Below are 24,673 nucleotides of genomic sequence, written 5' to 3'. Positions count from 1 at the left end.
TGCCTTTGAATTTCGAGTCCCCAAGAGTATATATATACATATATATATACACATCTTTTTTCTCGTTTTATGAATAACAAATCACTAATGATAATGAACGGCCCTTCCTGCGCGATTCCGGACCTGGACAAGGGCGATTGGCGAGTCTTCGGGGCGAAGGGGACTCACAGTCTACTGCTTTCGGACTTGAGGCACTTAGACTAAATGTTCACTATGCAACGCGTGGAGATGTAAGAGAAAGTTCCTGTGTAGGTCCTCCATCCAGCCATGGCGCGGCCGCCTTTGAACGCTCGCCCTCGATGGACACTATACATATACATACATACATATATATATGTATAATATATATATATATATATATATATATATATATTTGTGTGTATGTATATATTGTGATGGATTGACTTTCACTGTCCTATCCCACCGAAACGGTCCCTGATTGCAGGCTGTCGGCTCGGCAGCTGCATAGATTGTGCAGCTGCGAAGCGCTGGTTGGTGCACAGGCATCTGCACAAGGCAACACGGCTCCTTTCATGCAGAAGGCCCCTCGAGCTGATTGGTCTCTGTGAACGAGGCTGAGAGCTCGTGGACAGCCTCGTGCGTGCATTGTCCTGAAGGGAAGCAGTATGCATGCAGACGCAAGTGCACGTGCTAGGGCAGTGTGTGTGTGTGTGTGTGTGTGTGTGTGTGTGTGTGTGTGTGTGTGTGTGTGTGTGTGTAAGTATATTGTGTGTATGTGTATGTGTGTTTATGTTCTGCAAGTTGAGAGGGTAGGAGCAGGCAAGGGGTTGCCTACAGCATTCCTGGCGTCTCTTGCAGAGGACGCCTTCAGACCTTGTACAGGTTCCCGGAGATCCCAAATAGTTGTTGGTGATGGTGACGGTCTTGTTCATGTTCCGGGTGGGGGGTGGGGGCAGTCTTTCTTCGTACTGGTTGTTGGTGAGACACTGCGAATGGGCGGTGCGGCGATGCGTCTGCGTCTGGCGCCACGATGCGGCATCAGCGCCCGGCGCCGGCACCGCCTGTCTGTCTGTCTGTCAAGGTCGTGGATTTGCGAGAAGCTGCGGGTGCGCGCGCTTCTCGGTATAGCTTCGACTAGAGACTTTTCCCGTAAACAAATAAATACAAGTTCTCTAAGCTGAATTTCTTTGTGTTTCGTATATCTACCTTTTTACCCCAGGATGAGTTAGGACAGCTTGCTCTGTACATGTGTTCCATAGTGGAGCTGCACCATGAAGCTGTACTATGAAGCTGTAAAGTGAAGCTGCACCGTGAAGCTGCACGGCCTCGGTCGTATCGACAGGCTCTTACGCGTGAACACCTGGAAAGCGGCTGCGGCTGCTGCTGCTGCTGCGGCGTCGGTAGCGGTAACGTGCGGCAAACACAGGGCGTCTTCACTGGTTTGGTAAACTGGGCTTGCTCGAATTCTGCTGCTGCTGCTGCTGCTGCTGCTACTGCTGCTCCTACTACTGCTGCTGTCACTGCTGGGATCTCTACACTAAACCAGGTTGGAAGGGTGGGGGGGGGGGTGACTCTGAGTGAGTGTGTGTGTGTGTGCGTGTGTGTGTGTGCGTGTGTGTGTGTGTGCGTGTGTGTGTGTGTGTTTGCGTGCGTTCGCTCTCGTGAGCTAGCGCAGGCGATATATACACGTTTTTACTCTTATTCGTACTTGTGTGTGTGTGTGTGTTCGTGTGCGTGAACATGTATATTGTGTGTGCAAAATTTATGTGTATGTCTGTGTTGGACACGCGCGTTTATGTTTTTTAATTGTTTGTGTGTGTGTGTGCGCGCGCGAGCACGCAATGAGTTTGTATGCGAGTGGTGTACTTGTGTATACGCGTACACGCGTGCGTCAACGTGTGCACATATGCGTGCGTGTGTGTATAGATGTGTGTCTGCTTGTGTGGGTGCTTGCATGTGCCTGCCTATTCTAGTGTGTGTGGGTAAAGACATATCCGCGATGACGGGCAAGGGTCGGAGGAGAAGGAAGAGGAAGAGGAAGAGGAAGAGGAAGAGGAAGAGGCGCTGAGCGTGAGCAGGAGCAGTAGAGGGGCGAGCGAGCTGGGCAGGAGGAAGCAGGTCGGACCTAGCACTAGGAAAGCCTGGCAAAGTGAGCACTACGGTCGGGGCTAGTTGAGCGGGAGGTCTACATGGAGACATCTATTATTGCATATTTTCTATCCTTACAGACGAGCCAAAATAAACGGAATCACCATGAATATGAGTTGATGTGATGAAGCAACGAGGATGAAGCTGGTGATGGTGATGATGATGCACGCCGAGACCCATCGTAGTGACCCTCCCTAGAGGTCGGTGGCCCTCTTTGGCGCACAGAACCCTCCCTTGCGGCACTCAGGAAGGCAGAGTAAGGTACCTGGCCCCCGTCCGTTAGGTGCCACACCGTTTGTAGGGCGAAGCAAAACTGTCTGTACTAGCTCTATGTCCGATACTGGAACGATTTCCTTTTCGGACGAATGGTGTATACTGTGTCAGCCAGTGAGGTTAACTGCAATGTCATCAACAGGAGATGAGACGTGCTGCACTGTCAGCTTCAGAGGTTGAGATAATCTACGATGTCAGCATCAGGCAGCGTGATTATCGAGGGTTGCCAATGGACACTATCGCTGTTGACTGATTAACCTGTGTCAGTCATGAGGATATTGTTTATATCTTCCTTATAAGGCAGTAAGATATTCAGCACTGAAACGAGGTGGTTGTTACTGTCCTCATCAGACCGTGATGGTCACAATTTGAGAGGCTGGATTAATTTATACTGCCGAAACCTGGCAGACAGGGTATTCTCAGTCAGTATCGTACACTGAACTATGATCAGGTATACCATACAGTGAGATAATGTGCAGTGCTCTGGTGTTCTAAAGGGGTCCACACTGTTAATGATGGAACATAGCTGTTCTGTCAGTATTGTGAGATCACATAATTCATGGGATCCAATGCCAAAGGATTTTTGTTTTTTACCATCAATATTTACTAACAGGAGAACTTCAGAAGCATAATTTTCTTTGGTATTGTTTTAAAGACCACCACGAAATAGTAATTTTATTCTTAGTATCAATAGTGTCGGGAAATAGATGTTCAACGCCAGGATGAACAAAGGGGTATGGATGTTCAAAAAAGCACTAAAAGTTGAATTGTTACGTGGTTCTTGTGGATCTAGTGTCTCTAGTGTCACCTCTGATGCCGACAGTGCACACTAACACCAACGCTGTTGCTTAGCGATTTGCACAACACCACTAAAGCCCTTTAGTGTGACGCCCGTCAGTGACCTGAGCCTTTGGGGGAAGGACTCTCCTTAGTCTCAAGGAGGAAGCCTCTGGTCTCCTGAAGGAAACGCTCCCCTTCTGAAGGTAAGGGCTCTGTTTCAAGGGGAAGGTCTGGTCCTTCCAAAGTGAAGGACTCCTCTGTATTCGCAAAGGGAAGGGCATTACACTCCTGAGGGGTTGGGGTGTTTGGGAGTTGGGAGTGCCCATAAAAGATTGGGCTCTTTGTCTCGGATTAAAAGGAGTTACCTGTTCCTGAAGGGAAAGGCATTTTTTCGTTTTCTTAAAAACGGGTTGCGCTTTTGTTTTTGACTGTAAGGGCTGTGTGTGTGTTCCGAAGGGAAGTGCTCTGCGTTCCTGAGGGAAGGGCTCCGCGCTCCCGAGGCGGTCCAGCCGGAGGGACTGATGGGACGCGGCGGGGATGACGAGGCGAGGATGCATCACAGTTGGGCCCGCAGCTGCACTAGGACAGCCGGGCCCTCCACAACAACAGGGGGCCACCCAGCCTTCCGGCGGGCCGCTGGAACAGCTGCACCAAGTGGCATTAATGTCCTTTGGCATTAATGCATCAAGAAACATCAATGTCTGGTGCGTTAATGCAAGTAAATGGAGTTGGTGGAGTTGGCGCACCAAGAGTGACGCACTAGGGTGGGCCATGCACCAAGTGGAATTATTGCACTGTAACATTAATGCGCAATGTGGCATTAATGTAACTGCCACATTAATGCAACTTGTTGTATTTCTGTACTGTGGCATTAATGTAGCATGTTGTACTTATGTACTGCAGCATTAATGCAGCAAGTAGCATTAACATACTTTGGCCTCAATGCAGCAGAGAGCATTGAAGGAGTGTAGCCTTAATGCAGCGGGTAACGATACTGTGTTGAGGCTGCAGCGTTACTTGAGTGAGGCCACAGTGCAGCTGTGGAACAGCACACCATAGGAAGGGACATCGTTCCCTCATGAAGCTGGCTGGACCTTCACGGGTCAGCTGCACCACACTTAGGAAAGACAGCTGCCCCCGCGCACAAAAACAGTCACATCGCGGAGAGGAAATGCTCCACTTTGTCAAGACGAAGCTGCATTATGGGTAAACTTAGGTGACAGTACGCGGATACGGCTGTTCCGTACAGCTGCTCCGTGCGTATCGACTTGTTCACATCAGTAATGAGCACCATACCCACGAGCTGCTGTTGTGTGTCTTGACGAAGCTGTTCCTTACGCGAGTGAAGCTGCTTTATGCTAGGGAACAGCTGGTTCGTATCCCGTAATAAGACATGACTGTCCCATACCTAAGCATAGACGCGTCATGCCTAGATACAGCTGCACCATGGCTCGACAGCTGTGCCGTACCTTCACGCAGCTGCACTATGCTTAGGCACAGCAGCAGCATCACACCAAAAACATATCTGCCCCGTGCCTAGACATAGGTTTGCCACATTAAGGCACAGCTGTTGAATATCTAGACAAACTTAAACCCGTGACTAGATATAGATGTATTATACTAAGACACCGCTGCACTACTCTGTGGCTTAGCGGTTCCGTGCCTTGACATTTTCGTTCCCTACCTAGACACAGCTGTACCCACGTTTAAGCACAGATGCTTTATGCTTACACATGGTCACACCGATCAGGTGAAGCTGCTCCATGCCTAGACACAACTGCACAGCTGTGCATATTTTTACGCAGCTGCTCAATATACAGACCCAGATCAACTACGGTCTAAATCTAGGAGCAGCTGCTCTGCAGACCCACACAGCCATTTTATGCCTAATCACATCTGCACCACACTAAGGCACAACTGCTCCTTGCCTAGACACAGCTGCACCACACTAAGACACCTCTGCTTGATATCTAGACACAGTTGTACCACCTTAAGGCACAGCCGCCTCACGTCTAGACACAGCTGCACCATACTAAGGCACAGCTGATGTATGCCTAGACACAGCCTTGCTTGCTTGCTTGCTGATGCTCACTGGGACACAAAAGCCATCCTCTGGGTCGTGACGTCATGATGCCTTTGCTGTCTCCTTACGGGCCTGATGTGTCATGACTGAGAAGCTGGAGTGTCTATATTGTTGGTGATGCTGCTGCTGCTGCTGTGTGTTGGCGCTTATCGGGTCCCTCCTTCTTCTTCTTCGCCTTCTTCTTCTTCTTCGTCTGTAATGCAGGCCATGCCGCGTTCGGCCTGTCAGCACCACAAGCATTATGGCCGTTATCTCGGAGGGGGGGGGGTGCAACATCTCGGATGCTCTTAAGCAGCATCCGGTGTCACCGATTTCTGTTGCTGCTGCTGCTGCTGCTGCTGCTGCTCTTGGGTGCGGGTCGCTACGCTACGCTGCCCACCGTCTGCAGCAGGCACGCTGCTGCTGCTGCATCTGGGAGAGGCGAAGATGACAACGACGCGACGGCCACGACTGACTTTTTCGGCTGCACTCAGCACCGCTCCGGCACCGCGAACACAAGCACATATGCACACTCACGCTGACTCGTTAAACTTACAGAAGCACATATCGGCACTGGCACAGGCACTGGCTGCCCCCTCATGTAAAACGCCGCCGCCCTCACGCCCCGCACCGCCCCGCTCTCGCGCGCTGCGACCGCGCGGCGGCGGCCAGGGCGGCGCGGGACCTTCGTGTTTGTGCTGGACAAACAGGAGGGTCAAAGTCCCGCCTCCCACGGTACAGCCATTGTTGCATTTGCCTGTTTGATTGTGGGCTCGACACGGCCCATACGACACATAGCTGGTTCACTGGTATGGCAGGAAGCATCACCTCACCCTCACTCCCAGGTGGTCACTAGTTGCAACTACGATCCAGGTGACGACTGGGTCACGTGTAGGTGCCGTCCGAGGCGTCCCCCGGAGCGGCCGCAGCTCCTCCGCATCCCTGCTTGACCACGCTAAGGAACAGGTCAGCTGTTGCGCCAACCAAGGCCGCAGCGTGAGCAGGAGCTGCGGTCGCGCCCACAAGCGCGGCCGCGTGGGAGGAAGCCGCGCTTGCTCCCACGAGTGCCGCGCCGATGTGGGCGGGGGCCTCATGCTATTGAAAACTCGTCTCTTTGTGAAAAGTGTCGGACTTGTGGAACGAGGGCCGGTTGCGCTGCAGACCCCCAGAGGACTGCTCTTGCGAGAGGGCGAAATTGTTTTCACTTCGTGGCCGTGGTAAGTGACCCTTGGCGAGTGCCTTGCCGATCGAGCCGAGGTCGAGGACGTTGTGGTGCAACCGCGGGCCCAGGCCCTCGTGCGTGGCCACAGACTCCTCCGAACTCGTCCCTCCGTCAGCCTGCTCTGTCGCGACCGAAGCCAGCGCGTTCACGATATCATTCACGGTCTTGCAGTCGTTGGTCAGGTCCTCCCGGTTGCTCACTATCGACGGGTTCTTTCCGATCTTGTTGAGCCTGCGGGCAGAGGAAGGCAGTTAGTCCATGGACCTGCGGTGTTGTTCAATCAACAGTAAAATTAAACAACAAGTACTGACAAATACATTGGTTAACCAACTTACTCGATTTCTTACGCTTCCTATCCAAACAGTCTAACTCGTAGTTCTATTCATTCCCCGCCCCCCATGCTAAAACATGCTAAAAAGGGGTTCCATTTTGTTACAAGAAGTCGAAAGCCTTGGGTGTCTGTACTGAACGACACATTATATAAATCCTCAATAACTTGATATAACCGTAAGGGTAACCGAAATTAAACCCGATACCGGAGTGCTCAGGGATTTTGATATCAATATATAAACTCGAGCAGCACCAGAAGATTCTGTTCAGCTGAGGATCGGACGAACTCCGAACCTCAGGTGCAAAAGTGTCTTGCGGGGCGTTCACTGCAACAATAGCTACAAGGGACATCTCTGTACTGAAGGCGTTAAAGCCTCCCAAGAATCACTTCAGAATAGGGGCACAGATAGTTCCTACTATCGGGAATCTTTAAAGTTCAGAAATGTCCGATATTCGGAATGAGAAGCTCCAAAATACGTTTTGAATACCAGAAACACTTTCTTCCGTTTGAATACATTTTGGATCTTTTTACAATCATTGGAGATGTCCGAATTGGACAGATCCCTACTAAAAGAGATATAACTTTGAATTTTATGAAGAGAACGAGAGAACGGTTCATGATTCCTCTCGGGGGATCTTACCTCTCAGCAGCCACACTCTCCATCGTTCTCCTCATGAGTGGGTACGAGTCGAGAACGGTGTTGAAATGCTCCACGCTGAGGCTGAAGAGGTTACAGTAGGTCTCTGCTCGGACCGACGCCGTCCTCCTTGCGTTCGTTAGAAGGCAAATTTCGCCAAAATACGAACCGTCGCTAAGTGAGGTGGCCACCTCGCCGTTTGACATGACGATGTCCACGATGCCTTCTTGGATGAAGAACATCTTGTTGCCGATCGTTCCTTCTTTGATGATAATGTCTCCTGCCAGGCGAAGAGCAATAAGTAATGGTCTCTTTAATAATGTGGTTGGTGATGATAACTACATCACACGCAGACATATACAACCTTCTCTCTCTCTTTCTCTCTTTCTCTCTCTCTCTCTCTCTCTCTCTCTTTCTCTCTCTCTCTCTCCTGTGACTAGATTCAAATACATAGGTATACATGTGTATATATATGTGTATATACTGTATATGCATATATATATATATATGTGAATATATCAATATATGCATCAGTATATGCATGAATATATATGTATATATCAACACATGGGTAAAAGTATATACATAATGCGTATCTATATATATACATATAATTGAAATTTTCATACTGGCGTACACACACACACACACACACACACACACACACACACACACACACACACACACAATTAATGTAAGTACAGTATAAACAGCATGCAACAACATAGATATGTACATAGTAGCTATATCTGAGTGCCTCGCCACATGCAGACACCGGTAACATGAGTCCGATTAGCTGTTCTAGAAAACCGGTTCCCGAAACAGGGACTTCTGAGATTGACGGGGAGATCGGTCGCCGTACCACAGCGAGTGGACGCGTCGCTTGAGTGGTTCTATATGAAAAAAAAAAACCTCACGCACGCACGCACATGAATAGTGGTTTACGCACGCCTGAGTGTGAGGGGGGGGGGTAACTGGGCACGAGCGTTCAAACAGGGGGGGGAGGTATAAGACGTATGTAAAGTAAAAGATGACAGATATCGCTTGGCCTCATCACTAGTATTTAGACAGGAATGGAATACCTTGTGTAAGTAATTAGTTCAGGATGCACAACTTAAGATATTTCTCAGTTGTTAGTTAAATACTTCCATGCAGAACAGCTTCAAACTGCAAAGCCAGCTACGGGTCTAAACAAGAAAGTTGATGCAACTCTCTCTCCTACGTCTAGTCTACTGCATATACTAACAAACCATCATGGTCAATCAAATTTAGTATTAGTAATATTAGTCCATGCGATATTACAAATGGAATTATTGAAATTTTGTACGTTTGGTAAAGGAAAGTTGATATAAAGGTATACGTTTTTTGGGAAGTGTATGGGAGGAGATTACGTTTGTGTAAACTTGTGATTTACTTAGAATGGTTTAGAAATTTTGTTGTGTTTTGTGTCCAGATTAAAGTGAGGTACGTTACGTTCAGAGGGTGAAGTAAAAGTATTAAGGAAGTCGAGTTTTTGTATATAACCATGAGACGTGAAAGAAAGTGTAAATCTTCATGCGTGTGTCTTTGTTTGTGTGTGTAAAGGGGGGGGGGCTACTACTCATTAGTCTGTAACTACATATTTAATGCACAACTGGTTGAATTATAATTTATTTTTATTCATAACAAGTGAGGAAAAACTGCTGAGGAAGTAAGATTACTGGATGACATTCGCAGTCTTCCCATAGAAATGGGTTGTCAGTCATCCTGTCAGTTTTGGACCTGGGTGAAATAATGAGAGCTATAACTAGGAAAGGAAGACTAGACTATTTAGTGTTATTAAATAAACTTACATGGTAACTTTGTTAGTATATGTCTAAAACTTTCCGTAAAATTGAGGATTTTATATATTCGTCTTCCCAATTCAGAGTATTCGACACCCTACGTGATCAATATATTATGCACAAGTTGGGGAGCAGATTCACGTCAGACATACTCATTATCAGTTTTACATGTATTCTCCATTTCACTCATGACTGGTTGGAATCCTTAGTGGTCATATGATCACCCGGTTTCTTGTGTCGTTTAATTGATCTTCGGCTCTTGTGATGTTGGGGCAATTGCTTTCAAGTTGTCATAATACTTATCAGAATACTTCTCCTGGTGATGAAAGTTTTATATATTAGAAAAAGAAAATCGTCCATCGTGCTTTCCACTTCTCGTAGATGAGGTTGCTAGGCTGGTGGGATCACCCAAGTTAGGTCGGGGCAGCAGAAGCTCTTAGAAGGGTGACTTGTAGCGGAAGGTTTGTTTAGTCCTGCGTGTGTTGGAATGGGGGGCAGGTAAAGCCACAGGACCTTAGGCTCGTCCTCTGGTAAGTTTGACCAGATCTACTTCATCATCTATCTACTTCAGCATTTTTGACATCTGATTTTTTTCATTTACTATTATTATTATAATTTCATTTCTTATTACAAAAGTTTTGAGTCACTCGGAAACTTCCTCCCGAGGCCCTGGATCGTTGTACAGTACTCGAGTGACACTTGCAGCGGGAGATGTCTTTGTGACCATTCGTAGTTCTGTATTGGCAAATCAAGGATGGTTTGAAAACTACGAATGCCAAATACTTTTAAAGACACAGACAATAGTGACAAGCATGTACTTTGGTCTTCTTGTCATCTACATCACCTGTAGCAGATAAAAACTCCGAAGATCTTGACGTTATACCAATAACATAGGTTTGGGATTTATTAGAAATTTCCTGTGCCATATTCTAGCGTTGTCTGGACTAAAAGAAAAGCGGTTTTCCACGACGTAATTTTGCTGAACTCAAAAGATTAACTTCATTTCCGACACGGCGATCTTTTTATATTTTTCTTTTTTCTTTGGGTATATGAGGAGTAGGATGAGTAAGCATTGAAAGGTAAGATTTATGACCTCACTACCGGTGACATGCTCTTCCTATATATTGATCATCCTTCAGGGTGCCGAAAACATGTTCAATGGGAGAGATTTGTGGTGAACGAGTACAATAAATGGAAACCTAAATCTTGTGTAATCATTAATAGAACACGAACGAACACACACACACACACACACACACACACACACACACACACACACAGTTGTCAGTGGAAATGTAATTTTGCATTTATCTTCAATACATCCGCAAATTTTGCTGACTTTGAGTGTTTGTGTGTGTGAACGAGTTGCACGATCAGGCAAGAAATAAGATACGACTTGTAAAACGGGCCAGCCTTGTCAAGGGCGATGTGCTTGCTTCAGTGGCGCCAGACCCCAACGTCTATAAATTCATATCTTCATACCCGAAGAAGGAGAACATGTCTCATAGACCCTCCTTAGTGAACCATACGAGAAGGGTTCTTCTCAGTACTGGCCCTGTGGGGGTGTCCCTTGCTCGTTGTCACAAAGGAATTATGCACATCTTCGGTCGGGATCTTTAGTTCGCGAACTCCAACGTGTCTAGCAACACATGGAGCTCTATCCTCTCAGGGTCAAGGTCGAGAAGCACTTCGCAAGTGGAGTTCGTCAGGGAGGTCATCCGTTGGTCTTCAGGCATCGCTCCATCTCTGGTCGTTGTAGAGCGTACATGGTTCCTGGGCTCCAGCCAATCCTTGGGTTTGGTTATCACGCCTCAGAGGAGTTCCTATTGCTTCCGTAGGGGTCGCGTGCGGTTGAATGAAATAGCATGGCAGATTAAAAGACGAAGCACTTCTCTGTACGAAGGATATATAATCACCACCAGTGGTGGGATTAAAAAAAAAAAACCAGTTTCTCTCACTAGGCCAGTAGCATGCAGATATCACTTAGGCTGTATTATAGCCTGTATAAGACAATTTTTTATAACCTGCTTGCGGAGCTCATGAAATTCCAAGAACAGGTGCGTACGCACTGGTAAGAACCGACTGAATCCAATCACTGGTCACCACTACGAAGTCGTGGGTGAGAGTGAGGGGTTGATTACCGTCACTGGAGGCAGATGTCGCAGAAAGATTTCCTGAGGTTCCTTAGATTAATCTGTGTACGTATGCATGTAGTATGTGGTCATGCATATGCTGAAGAGGGGAGAGGGAGAAACAGAATATCGGGAGAATTATTGCGGGGAAGATTGAAAAGCTGAGAGGTTTTAAGGATTGCAAAGGATGGATGATGGTTGAAGATTAAAGAAACAACACTTGTGCTCCACATGTACTAGGGGAAATGCAATATATGCATATTTATGTATATCATGTACATATGTAATATACGTATATGCATATTTACATCTACATGTAACATGTATGTACATATACATGTATAAATGTGGCATTCAACATTAAAGGTCCACCGCAGGACCATACTATCCACTGGGGAACAATACAGCCGTTGAACCTCACAACGGCGATTGAATCCGGTTTGGTGAGGTTGAATGGTGCAACGAATGGCTGTGGTTGTGAATACAGTCTTAAGACAGCGTACTCAGCTTCACCATGTAGATTAATTGTTAACGCTGGAATCCAACACTGGTATACTGAACCTCTGATGTCCACATTTGCAGAGAGAGGTTGGGAAGTCATGAAAGTGCGAGTTGAACAATTGGTTAGCACTTATCGAGGATCAAACCCGGGACTCCTGCGTTCGAGGCAGGAATGTTAATCACTGCTTCACGCGGGCATTTATATGTATGTACTTGTGCATATATATTTAAACATTTATATATGGATATATAGTATAATGTATATTACGTATACACACGCACACATCTAATGTGGCGGAGAAATGAGATAGATGGAGAAATGGGTGAAGCAGGTCTTTGTACTGTAGCTCGATCCGTGAGGGTTTGCGAAAGAACAAGAACTGTGTCTAGGCAGAAGTTTGCTTAGTGCATAAAGAATATCAAGAAAAGAGAATTAATGTGGATGTGGGATTGAAGAAGGGTTGTGTGATGTCCACATGGCTTTCTGATATATGGATGGAGTCGAGAGAAATGAAGGTAAGGGTAAATAGAAGAGGCGTGGATTTGGGAAAGAAATAGTTGAACGGTGAATTAATAATGTTTGCAGAGGATTAAGGGGAGAATGAATGTCAATAAAAGCAAAATGAGAATTGGAGAGAACAATTGAAAGAATCATAAAAGAGGGAGACGTCTTTGTTTTCAAAAGTACATTTATCGGCACGAAATTCGTGTTTAGGAAGGTCTAAACCAAGGGTTGGGATGATACGGAGCAATTGTATATGGGAGAATTACAGACGCTTATAGGGGTGTTATGAGGAAAGGTTAAGGTGTTGGAGATGAATTGTCCGAGGGCTGCAAACGGATAAGTACCATAAACACAGCCCGTAGAAAAGAGGGTAAAATAGGTGTGTGCAAGTTGAAGTCTACAGTGGTGACTGCATTGTTTATTTGTCTAGTCTTTCTGTTTTACTGATGAGAGCGATTTTCTTCGTATTTTCTTTTTATTCCAACTTCCATCTCCAAATTCTCTAGACGTCTTTCGGTCTATCGTGGACCATCTTGAGGAAAATGGAGTCAAGTGGCAGGCTGACTTTCTTATCTGTAGCAGGTGAATACGCGGTGTTAGTGAGGCTGGCGGATGCGTACGCGAAAGTAGCAAGACTGGTTCGGCCAATCAGCGCGTTGGAAGAGCGAGAGCTTGTTGCTGATGATTTGCGGAGTTAAGAGAGGCTTAGTTCTGAGGGGCGCTACATGTTAATTTTCGATTGTGTATATATGTATGCATCTTCTGTAGTTCTCAGTCGAAACCTGTTGACTTTTTTGGGACTGTGGTGTTTTGACTGTGTACCATAGCAAATGGTATTATGGCGTCGGATTGGACAGTCTGATATGTGATCCTCTTCGTAAAGGTGGTCGCAGTGGAGCCGATGTAAGTAGAGGTAAGGTGACTACAGTCACCATTGTTACATGTGTGACAGGCTCACTTCTTGAAGAGGGCTTGTACGGGGTGGCACCTGTCTTTGATTATGAGGCTACGGAAGGTCCATCTTGTTATATAGATGATAACTTGCAGACTTGCTGTGGTGTCCGTAGGCTTGACGTTGTCTGGAGTTGTTTTATTTAGCACTTTTTGGTTGCCAGTGTACACGAGAAAATCGTGTGTGTCGTCAGTGATATTCAACCATATATTTTACATGTATCCATACATCCACAAACAAACAAACAAACAAACAAACAAACGAGTTCATCCAGTTCTTTAAGTCATGACACGTAGGAAGTGAGATTAGAAATCAAGAATCTTAGGGAAAGTGAATTATCCTAAGGTGTGGGGGAATAAAAATTGAGAGAGAGGTTTTGTGTGTATGTGTGTGTGTGTGTGTGAATGAATGAATGAAAGGGACAGACAGGAGAGGAGTTTGTCAATTCTGGGTGTAGTTCTTTTGTGTGTGCCTACATTTATCCTGATTCTTTGTATAAGCATATTGAAAAATAGATAAAAATACATTTAGAAAACATATACCTTACTTAGAATTAGATAAAGTAGATATACTATTAATAAACTTGGCTGATGTTCACCGTGTTAGTGTATGCAATCTCTTAAGTGTGTACGTACGAAATTGTAGGGACAGATAAAAGAAGGTAGGGAGTTTTAGATCTCAGGGTAGAATAATTTGTGGGTTGAGGCGATATAGGGAGAGGTGGCAGGGTAATTCAGTAGCTGTATCATACCCACCAGCAAGTGTCAAAATTTAAGGTGGCAAGTCTCCCGTGTGGTGTGCAAAACCACCGATTGAAGGACTGTAAGTCTTGACGTCATTGATCTGATGGCAAATGCTCTTCGACACACGCTATACATGATCGGTAAATCGGGTGAAGATCGCGTAAACGAATTCGGTTGGACGCACAGGAACGGAATGAAAACGGAGAAAATTGTTTGAATTTCGTGTTTCGCAGAATTGTCTACAAATTTTTTTTAGATAGAAAAATGGTAGTTCGTTAACGGAAAAGAACGCGGCGCAAAATCACGGACTTTTATAAGGGGGAGAAAAAAATTTCGGAAATGAAAGGAGTGAACCACAGAGCCTTGGAATCACGATGCAAAATTTTGGATTGACAAATGTAAACAATCAACAGGAGAACCATGAGTACTTTGAAGACTTAAGAATCACAGTCATAAGAGAAAGTGAAAGAGAAAAAAAGAGAACCATGTATTTCTAAATATATGAGGCACTCAACCACGATCTGAAGGAAGATGAGCCGCAGGATCTCCTTCCTGAGGAGTGCATGATCCAACTGGAATCTAAAAGAAATATGAGGAGCAGATGATCTAATCTGGAAGCCACGACCTGGGACGTACGGAAGGTCGCATCATACTTGATCCGTCGTCAGGGAAATCTTTTTCCTCTTGCCTTATAGGTGATCGGTTGTGATATGACAAGAGCTGGCTGAGGCGATGACACGAAAATGGGGTTCGCTGTCGTAGCTACTGGGAGAAAGAAAATGAGTGTAAGTAGCAGAAACGGGTTAAGAACCTCAGGCTCGAGTTGTACATAGAGTAGGAATCGGATCATAAATCAAGAGACGAATTCATATGATCATCCCAAAAATAGGTCACTCGCATGCAGAAGCTCCTGTACAAGAAATAAGTAGGAAAAGCTCTCTATTTCTGGACAAGGAGGGTCATGTTCTCGTCTTTCGAGCAATGACAGGAACAAAGACCAGTAACCTGAGACACAAAGGGAAAAAATCTCTTCAAGGCCTTTAGAAGTAGACATGTATTATGTATAAATGGAAAGAAACGCGCATCCCATTAGTGGAAAAGAAGGATAGCTGGATTAAGGAGTAGTAGAAAAAGTAGAATGGAAGAAAAATATTCAGAAACAAATTCACATGAAAAATATCAAACTGTATTTAAACTCATGCCAAGTAGAACTTTGTGTTATGTAGATGTAGAGTAATCTATCGCCCCTGTGTGTCGAAGTCCGTCTTTGACTCGTTACGAGGAACACTGAAAGACGTTTGAGAACGTGGGTCTTCACAATCCACCACATGAAAATTATCAAACTGTATTTAAACTCATGCCAAGTAGAACTTTGTGTTATGTAGATGTAGAGTAATCTATCGTCCCTGTGTGTCGAAGTCCGTCTTTGACTCGTTACGAGGGACACTTGAAAGACGTTTGACAACGTGGGGCTTCACAATCCACCACCTGAAGTCTTGTCAGACTCGTCTTCCATGCGATACTTCACCCGTGGCTGACAACTTCCATCATGTTTTCAAAATATCATTCAGTTTCATATACTACGCAAAAGACCTTAGGTTCAACCTCAGATCTATTTCATACACATATATACATATATATATATATATATATATATTACATATATATACATATCTGAATAGAATCATCAATAACGATGTCAATCAAATAATTCCGACAGTTGTCCCCGGACTCGAACCGAGACTTGCGCGGAGTCAAGGCCGTCGCTCTACGACTAAGCTACTAAGTTACCGAATCTTATAGTCTCAGTAGCTTAGTCGGTAGAGCGACGGCCTTGCCTCGGCGCAAGTCTCGTTTCAAGCCCGGGGACAACTGTCGGAATTATATATATATATATATATATATATATATATATATATATAGACATATCTGTATATGTATATATATATATATATATATATATATATATATATATATATATATATACTGTATACACACACACACATATCCACCTCTTTATGAATTCCAGCCGTCTGTTCTATTTGTGGGTTTCTCCACCCAAGGTCTCTTTGACCTACCTTGCATTCGAAGGTGACGGCCAACTCTTTACCGAGATGGCTCACATCCAACTTGCAAAAAGTATCTGATAAAAATCCCTTCCTGGAGGACATGCCTACCAGAAAGTATAGGCATTTATGGAAGTTGACGCTATGACGGTGTTTGATAACCACCACCCAGTGCATATATGAAGAGCATTAAGCTATGACCATCAGAGGTCTCTCTCAAATTCATATTCATACGAGGCTTTTCATTCGCCTCCAGAATACCTTGGTCCTTCTATGCCTTATCGAGGCCCACATGACTTGCCTCTGAAGCAGCAAAAGGTGACAGCTTTACCAGACTGGCCAAGGAACTGGGCCAGACAATGACGGAACAGCATCAGGCAACGTGATTTCGTCAATGCAAACAAACGTGAAGTTTTCCACCGAATACCGATTACATCTGCTATTCAAATTGCACCGAAATAAAGTCTGGCTTCGGGATGAAAGGCATCACTCATCATATCGCATGGCTGCGGAACAAACAATTCACGGCGTTCGTGTCCGGCTACGGTACTCGGACCTGGCTGCGGCGTCCAGAAGATTTTTGGTCGTTGCCATGAAAAAGACCTTTGTGAGTGCGGGAGAACATGTTCGAGCGTAGTCTTCGTTCATGACCTGGCACATTACGTTTTAAGAACGAGTTAAGAATTTTGTAATCGCGTTGCCCTCAATCAGTGGTGCACGCCAAGATACTGTGTTTGTCGGGTCATCAGGGACACCGATAGGCCGTCAAAAACACTGCTCAAATTCAAAAGGTTCGTAAGATATCTAATTGGCCGTCAAAAATTTTGGTTCATCAAAATTTTGTCTTGGGTTCAGTAAGCTGTCATCCAAATTTTGCACTAAATGTTGGTCTGCGAATCCGTAAAAATGTGGGCAGTCAGGGTTTGCCTGGTGTGCCGTTGAATGCTGGTATCAGCTGCACTGTGAGGGTAAGGTCATCCCTTTCCTTGCAGCGTTAGTCTACATTGTCTAGCCTACTTTCTATGCTACAAGTTGGACTACGTGTATGGGTTTTTGCTGCTACAACGGCCTCTACATCTACTGTACACTGGCAGCTCAACACCAAACACGTGGTTAGCTATCCACACCACAACACAAACCACATCTGCTACAAGAAGTGGTGGTATCAATTAAATAATGATAAATATACATAGCGATTTACAAGCTTCAGCACCGCCATAACCACCTTCATCACCACCACCAAAGCACCACTGCACCACGATTGAGCGCGGGTCCCAGGAGATGGGGCGTGTCGGAGGGACCGTGCAGCTATTACCACTTGAGCCACAACACGCCTTAGTGACGAGGACCACCACCACCACCACAACCACAACATCAACAACAACGGTAACAGCCATCTGCACAACAGCAGTACAGTACAAACGAAAGGATACTTTCAGGATAGAAAAGAGTTGCCAAGGAGAGAGAAGAAGTTTGAGGCAGAGAATGCAGCCTCCATCTCCATTGCATCCGACTGCCTCGCACTCCACTTGAGTTCGCTTTATCCGATGTTTGAGCGCTGAGTTTCCCTTCTAGTCACCTCCACTGTACAGAAAAGTCCAACGTTTCATGTCAAGTTTGCTTACCTTTACTATACGTACAGTCACCTTGCCTTCTGATTTCGTCCTTCCAGTCTCCATACCCCTTTCCCGATTCTGTAAACGTATTTCATCACAACTGTGCTATTTGCTTGTATCTTGTCTTAGGTTTTTGATATTCTAGTACTTATTTCTCTCTTCATTGGCTCATTCTCTGTCTAGGGACACTAATGTCCACTAGTTTTCTTTTAATAATTTTTATTTCTAGTGCCAGATTAGTCCCATCACATTCTTAAGTGGTTTATGTTGAGACATTGTGACAAGTTGAAGAAGGTGGAGAAAGAAGACGTGGATCTAGTTCCGAGCTTATTCCTGACCGATTTCGCTTTAAGCTTCTTCAGAGGGATGTTTCCCTTGGGCGAAGGTGACTGTATACATTTACAAACCGACTCCACGTTCCCACCACATAGGAAAGACTACCAGGTGGTCGGGTTGAAGTATACAATAAATCATTACCACATTTAGAATTAACAGGTACATTTCCACATTTTGGATAAAACTTGTAACACCCCAAAACTGTTAACTGGCATTTTAATTGTAATATTTTTTGTATACTTCTGCCTGACTACCCGAGAGTCCTTCCTAGGTGACGGAAACGTGGAGTCGGTTTGTAAATGTATACCGTCTGCTTCGCTTCTGAAGAAGCTTAGAGCGAAACCGATCAGGAACAAACTCGGAACTAAACTCTTGCTTTCTTTTCCACCTTCTTAAGGGATTTAACTTTTGAAGTCACCTTTCGCATGTTCTCACAACCAATCCAACATTTTTTTTATCAGCCATCCCAGGAGAGAACGATGGTCATATTTTACATCCTGAAACTCCGCATTTCCTATTTTAGATATTTTGATGTATTTTGGTTGTATCTTACAATTCTTTGGGCTCTTACACAATTCCTGTTTTTTCTTACACACTTTTAGCCCATAACTTTTGTTCCTGGTCAGCACTGTAGACGCCAGGGATCACCTAAGTCTCTGAGACCTTGTATGCTTGTTGTATGCTTGTTTACCTCAACTCCTCAGGCACTTGATTTCCTATAACATTTACAATTATAATGCACATAAACTCTTCCTGTGTCCTAAGCGTCAAATCAATGAGAAATCGCTGTGCAATGGAGGATTTTTCTGTGACAGCGGAGGGTTGAACTTTGACCCAAAAATCGGATCTAGCTGTATAAATACCTCATCTAGCACTTGGAACACTATACCATGTGATATTGATGAAGTTAATCACTCGATATATTCAACATTTTATAATTTGTTGTCATTCTTGAACCCACTCCTATCATTTGTCCTACAATTTGTTTCCTCTTGTCTTCTTCACAGCCTGGAACTCCTCAATGTCACTCTTTGTTTTACATTCTACAAATGCCCCATTATTTACTTCTGCACATACAGTACCTGCTTCACGGTTTTAGATTTCCCCCCGTCAAAATATTTTCTACGTCCACAGCATTCATATTTTAAAATTCTACAAAACTACAATGTGTCTGTATTCAGTAACTCATTTGAAGTCTGTAAATCCTCCATATATTTTACTTTTTCCAATTTCACTAGTTTTTACGTGACATTTTCGTTCTAGATACCTTACAAGTCCTACACTTTCTAATGCTTTTGTTCATCCTTTCATTTATAATTCTTCCAACTCCTTTGACCTCTTTAACACAACTTGTTTACATTATACAACTTGCCCATGCTTTGTAATTCATTTACAACCTATACGGTATACAACTTCTTGGGTCACAAAGAATGAAGTTGGGTTTTCATTACACTTAAGTCTATACTAGAAACAAAAAATGAAATGCGAAATTTCGGTTATGGATGGAATTCAAAGAAGAAGCCAAAAGCCCAGGAGGGCTGTGACTCAGGCTCGATAGGTGGAGCTGGGTCCAAGGGCAAGGATTCGACTAGCAGGGTTGGGCGCGAGGATGTCTGAGAAGAGTTGCTGAGCCCGAACTAAGGCCAAGAATTTGAATAGGTACGGTCTTGGCCAAGGGCTTGGCTGCAGAAACTAGGTCCAGTGCCAAGGACTTGACTAGGAGGCTGATTTTGACGTCAAGGGCCCAAACTATATTGTGATGAGACCCCAGATTCCCTTGTCAAGATATGACTGTCTTGTTTTCTTCTAACAACATCTGAGCGCGTCATGTAAGAGTATAACAATCCCAGTTCAGACTTCTTCAATGTAAACCTAATTTTAGTTTACTGCGTTTGGGTTAACTTGACAATTATTGCTTTCTTCTGCGGTAAATTCTATGATCTTAAAATTCAGTTAGATTGATAGTTGTCAACTTAGTCCTCGTTAATAGGCATATTATTCCAGGCTCGTCTGACCGAGTTTTAGTTTGGTCACTAGTGAAATTTGAAAGATGTCTGGGTGTGAACTGGTCATTTGGAGGTCCACCACTTTCTGTGGGGCGACTGTGCGCAGCAACATACCGTGCACATAAACACCCACTGCAGGACTTTGTGTCCTGGGTGCGATCAGATTGTACTCGGGCGAGTACCACTTAGTCCAGAAACCTTTGAAACATCAAATGACCAGCACACCTGTACACCTCCATTCGTTTTTCCCCGATTAACTACACCTAAATACACTCCCGCCAATGGCATGTTTTTGTCATTTGAGTAGATCACTAGACAGCATAAGCATATTGTACTATGCAGATTTTGAATCCCTCGTATTTTCTGTAACCTCCCTATGATCCCATTGCATTCTCTAATTTAGATTGGACGGCCCAGGTCCGTTAATTCCGACAGTTACTGTTTTCGGGAAATTACATGCATTAAAGGAACGGTTACATCATAGATTCTTCACGAAAAATGGCAAGGTATACATCATAGCTAGAGTGGTAGTTCATGTATTGTTGGCATACATTTTACTACTGGAATAATGGCAGTGTATACAGTTGTTTTTCTTTTTTATACTACTTCGCCTCAGGTCCTTATTCCTCAACCTTCCCTGACTGACAAGGCATATTCCTAACTGCCTCTTTTTTCGCAGCATTTGTTTGCTTTATTACCTTCTATTTCTCCGAAACATTATAGATTTTGCTATGGCGACCGCAGAATGTCTTTTTCAACCGCCATCAGGTGATCTTATCCAATCAAGAAGAGATCCCCCAGCCCAAATGGGGTCTTGCTTAGTCGAGACTTCACTCTGGTCAGGGTACGGGTCTGAGTTGCAGAATAAGATCAAATAACGTTTGTAAGGAAGAGTTTCACTCAATATCACCGGTGTCATCTTATATTTACACTAATTAGACTTTCGGACCTTGATGGACAAAACCTTATCCCAAGACAAGATCGACCTGCAACAAAGGGGACTGAAAAACTGTTTTTCAGAGAGTAGGTTAGAAGAACTATACTCAGACTGAAAGATAAATGCATACCAACTTCACAAAATCGCCGTAGTCTCCTGTCGTTATGCAACCAACGACTCTCAACTTACCTTCTGTCACAGCAGCTATGCAGATTAGTTCTAGAAACCAAGATTTACACAAAATATTTTCCAAAGCATTTCTACAGTTAGATTAGTTTGACTAGACGAAAAGGTTGGGCACAGGTCACTGTACGCATATTTATGTCAACCCTTTGGTGACCTCAGCGCTCGACGATCAGTACAGCGGACCTGTTGGACGGAACCGAGTGAAGTGCGGGACAGTCGTGCAGTCACTGCAAACTAAACGAGCTGGATGGACAAGGTCTGTCCTTACCCACTGCTAAAGCATGGGTAAGTTGCCATCGAGTAAAAAAAAAATGAAAAAAAAAAGGTCAATAGGAACGAGTAAACCAAGAGCAGAATACCAAGAGCAGAATACCAAGAGCAGAGTACCGCGTTGGTTCTGCCTCCATGCACCACTAGCTCGCCACTCACTACTCTACCTGGTTGGTAAACTTCGTATCTCAGCTTGGTAACCACGTCGGTCACAAAACGGGCATCCGCATGGGCAAAAAATGGCACGGAAGCTACTAAGGCCCTGCAGTTGAAGTTTATCACGTCCTGGGAGATGATGGAAACTCTTCATTAGACTTCTAGACTACTACCTTAGAGCTACAGAATCTAAACTAGCACTACAGTGATTTGTCTTGTATCCCGACCACACGGAAGATTGGTGTTGTGTGTCAAAATGTGCGGGCAACAGACCCAAGGTGCTGGGCCACGCCGTCCATCCTGCCCACGTCGCCGCGAGCAGACTCCCGACGATCGGTCCTGGGTTTGACGCCGGTGCCAACTCATCACTGCCACTTACTTTTAGTCATTGTTCCCCCAGCGTGACCCTCGCTTTAAGAATTAATTATGCTGTGCTTAACAGATCATTACCCTTAGAAACAAATTCTCTTGATTGTCCCTTGGTGCCAGATTGAAACTGACTTAAGGTGATGGTCTAGAGGATCTACACGCTCGCTTTCAGCTTTGTTGACAACCCTGCTATTGGAAATGTGAGAACTCGTGTGTTGACCTGCATCGTTCTTTAGGAATAAGCTTCACTAAATGACATCCTAAACCAACCTCACATTCCCAAAGCATAGCAATTATGCTTCTTTACCTAATCCTTCTGGCCGATTTCATTGTCCTGGTCTTCCAAGGAAGTAAAGTAATTGATCTTTAGCGTTAAACTGCCGTGGCATAAGTCATAACTCACGAATTTATGTGTAGCCTTCTAACTCCTTAATTACTGTTTTAAATATTTCTTTCCTCTCAGCGTTACCACACTGAACAGTTTAAGTGGTTTGCTTCTGGGGGTTTACTAAAATGTCGATGTCTCTGATTTCTAATCTTTGCTAGTTGTTCCCCCTAATTACAAGAATATTATTTTTATATTTCTTGTGAGTCAACACAGGACCTTAAGAACCTCAAATAGTTAAGGCAAAATCTTACTAACCTCTCTAGCCTATCTGTGACGATTTTGATCTCTGGTGTCATGAAATATGAAAATAAAGAAAAAACTTATCCACATTTTCAAAGACCGGTTCAAAGTTATTTTCCTATGTGATTACTACTAATCATTTCTCAAACCCTATTTAATTTGTGGTTTCTTGACAAAGCATTTGTAGTTCTATGGTACCCTGTTTGAGGTATGTACGAACGGATCTTCCCTGCCGAATTTGCCCTAAGACGGAGTTGACTGTGCGTTAAACTCGCGGGCACTCTTCGGGGACTGCTCGAGACGCGTGTCCGAGTTTCCCAGCACCTGGACTTTCGTGTGGCTGAGACCACGGCCCACCCAGCCTGGACCGGACCACTCACCCTCCACTCCTCCACCCTCCACCTTCCTCAACATGTGTTTGTCTTTTATGGTGTGTCAATAGATCCTATGTTCTTTTCTAAGGTGGTTATGGGGATGGAGTTGCATAGTGTAGATCCTATGGTATCTTGCGGTGTCCTCCATTCTTATGTTCTTATGTGTGTCCTGTCTAACTGCCTGAGTGTGTCATGGGATGCACTATGTCAGTCTGTCGGTTCCCCATGTTCTAAACAATTATCTCAGTTTGGTGTCACGGTTCCCGGGTAGCGAAACCATCCCCAGTCCAGTCTTTGTCACTAACTTTATTTCTTTTTATCATTGACCTATCACTTCTTTCCTTGTGTTCAATCAACGGTGTTGAATACGTATCCTCAACTCACGAAAGAATTGATGTTTGTTACACAACCATTATCACATAATCTTAAAAAAAATCCCGTTCAATTGTCACATGTCTTCCTTACTGCGGTGCGTTCATCCTCTTTATCTTGATGCTTGTCTCACCCCGATTTGTCTGTCATCTCTGGATCTGTCAGACTTCGTTCGGTCATTTCCCGGTCTGTTTTATGTATGTCGGTATTACCTACTAGTCCATTTCTTATTTATATCTATAGATATGATTAGTCTGTTCACGTTATCCTATCTACTGTATCTGAATCGTGTTTTGATAGTTTATTGTCGTCTCCCTCAGTCGGATGGTAAGGCATGTAGACTCTAACGTGTGCGTGTGTGTTTGTGAGAGTGCGCGTGTATATTTGTGTGCGTATGTGTGTGTGTACACGTGTGTTTGCGTGTGTTTTTGGGTGGGTGGGGAACGGTTGGGCGCCGTCCGGGTGGGGTGGGCCGCGCAAGGCGTGCATCATTCCTTGGACACCAACCTGGCAAGAAGACTTCGTATTTAAGTTTAGTGACGACCTCTGAGACGAAGCCAGGGTCGGCATTGGCAAAAAAGGGTACGGACGCCACGAGAGAGCGGCAGTTGTAATTGATAACGTCCTGTAGGTCACAAATAACAATAAAATGGGTCAGCAGAATGTGCAGAATGGCTGAGCCGGTTGGAGACGAGAGGGGGGGGGAGAGAATGGGGGGTTTGGGGGGGGGGAGTGCGCGGGGGTATGGGAAGGACTCGATAAGCCTTCTGGCTTCTAGAGCCGCCTGGGGTTGACTTGAGTGACACATTGACTGACTGACTGACTGACCAACGGTATGACTGACCAAACAAGTGTGGGCCATCGCTGCTGACGTGTCCGGGATGGGCCGTGGCACGTGAGCAGCGTGCCATAAGTTGTGAACCCCCGCTCGTCAGTCCGGCACCGGATGCTAATGGTTTGTTTGTAACTTTAAGAGGTGAACTGTGATGATGCTTGCTGATTCGTTGGGCAGTATATGTGGGGGAAAAAAAGAGATGTTGGATTATGGCACAATAGAGGGCAAATGCCCGGAAAGGCAAGCGGCGGGGACCCTGGCCCTGCCGCTGTTAGGCCCTTAGGTCAGGGGCCCCGACCCCGACCTGGCCTGGAAGCTGCACTCTCGGGAACTCATGGTTGAATGACGAGGACAGAAGTCTAGTGCCAAGGTAGTGCCACTCTGCTCCGGGCGCAGTCAGGGGGCCAACCCAGGCGCCAGGGACGACGAGAACCAATTGGCGCCCAACCAGT

At 45.0% G+C, this 24,673-nt stretch overlaps 1 protein-coding gene across 1 annotated transcript in view; it reads right to left on the bottom strand.

Moving 5' to 3' along the window:
* Positions 1-6,305: 6,305 nt before the first annotated feature.
* The window catches only part of LOC143037528 (potassium/sodium hyperpolarization-activated cyclic nucleotide-gated channel 3-like), a 21,872-nt gene continuing 3,504 nt past the window's right edge, over positions 6,306-24,673 (bottom strand). Inside the window, exons 2-4 of the mRNA XM_076205907.1 lie at positions 23,894-24,011; positions 7,418-7,694; positions 6,306-6,677 (exon numbers count right to left, since the gene is read on the bottom strand). Of these exons, the coding sequence (XP_076062022.1) occupies positions 6,320-6,677; positions 7,418-7,694; positions 23,894-24,011 (753 nt within the window). The 3' untranslated portion in view covers positions 6,306-6,319. The remainder of the gene's footprint in view (positions 6,678-7,417; positions 7,695-23,893; positions 24,012-24,673) is intronic.

The sequence above is a fragment of the Oratosquilla oratoria genome, chromosome 22, assembly GCF_046742065.1.
Source record: "Oratosquilla oratoria isolate Oo_2021 chromosome 22, ASM4674206v1, whole genome shotgun sequence".
Taxonomy (NCBI): domain Eukaryota; kingdom Metazoa; phylum Arthropoda; class Malacostraca; order Stomatopoda; family Squillidae; genus Oratosquilla; species Oratosquilla oratoria.
The sequence above is the reverse complement of the archived record's forward strand: the minus strand, read 5'-3'. Positions and strand labels throughout refer to the sequence as shown.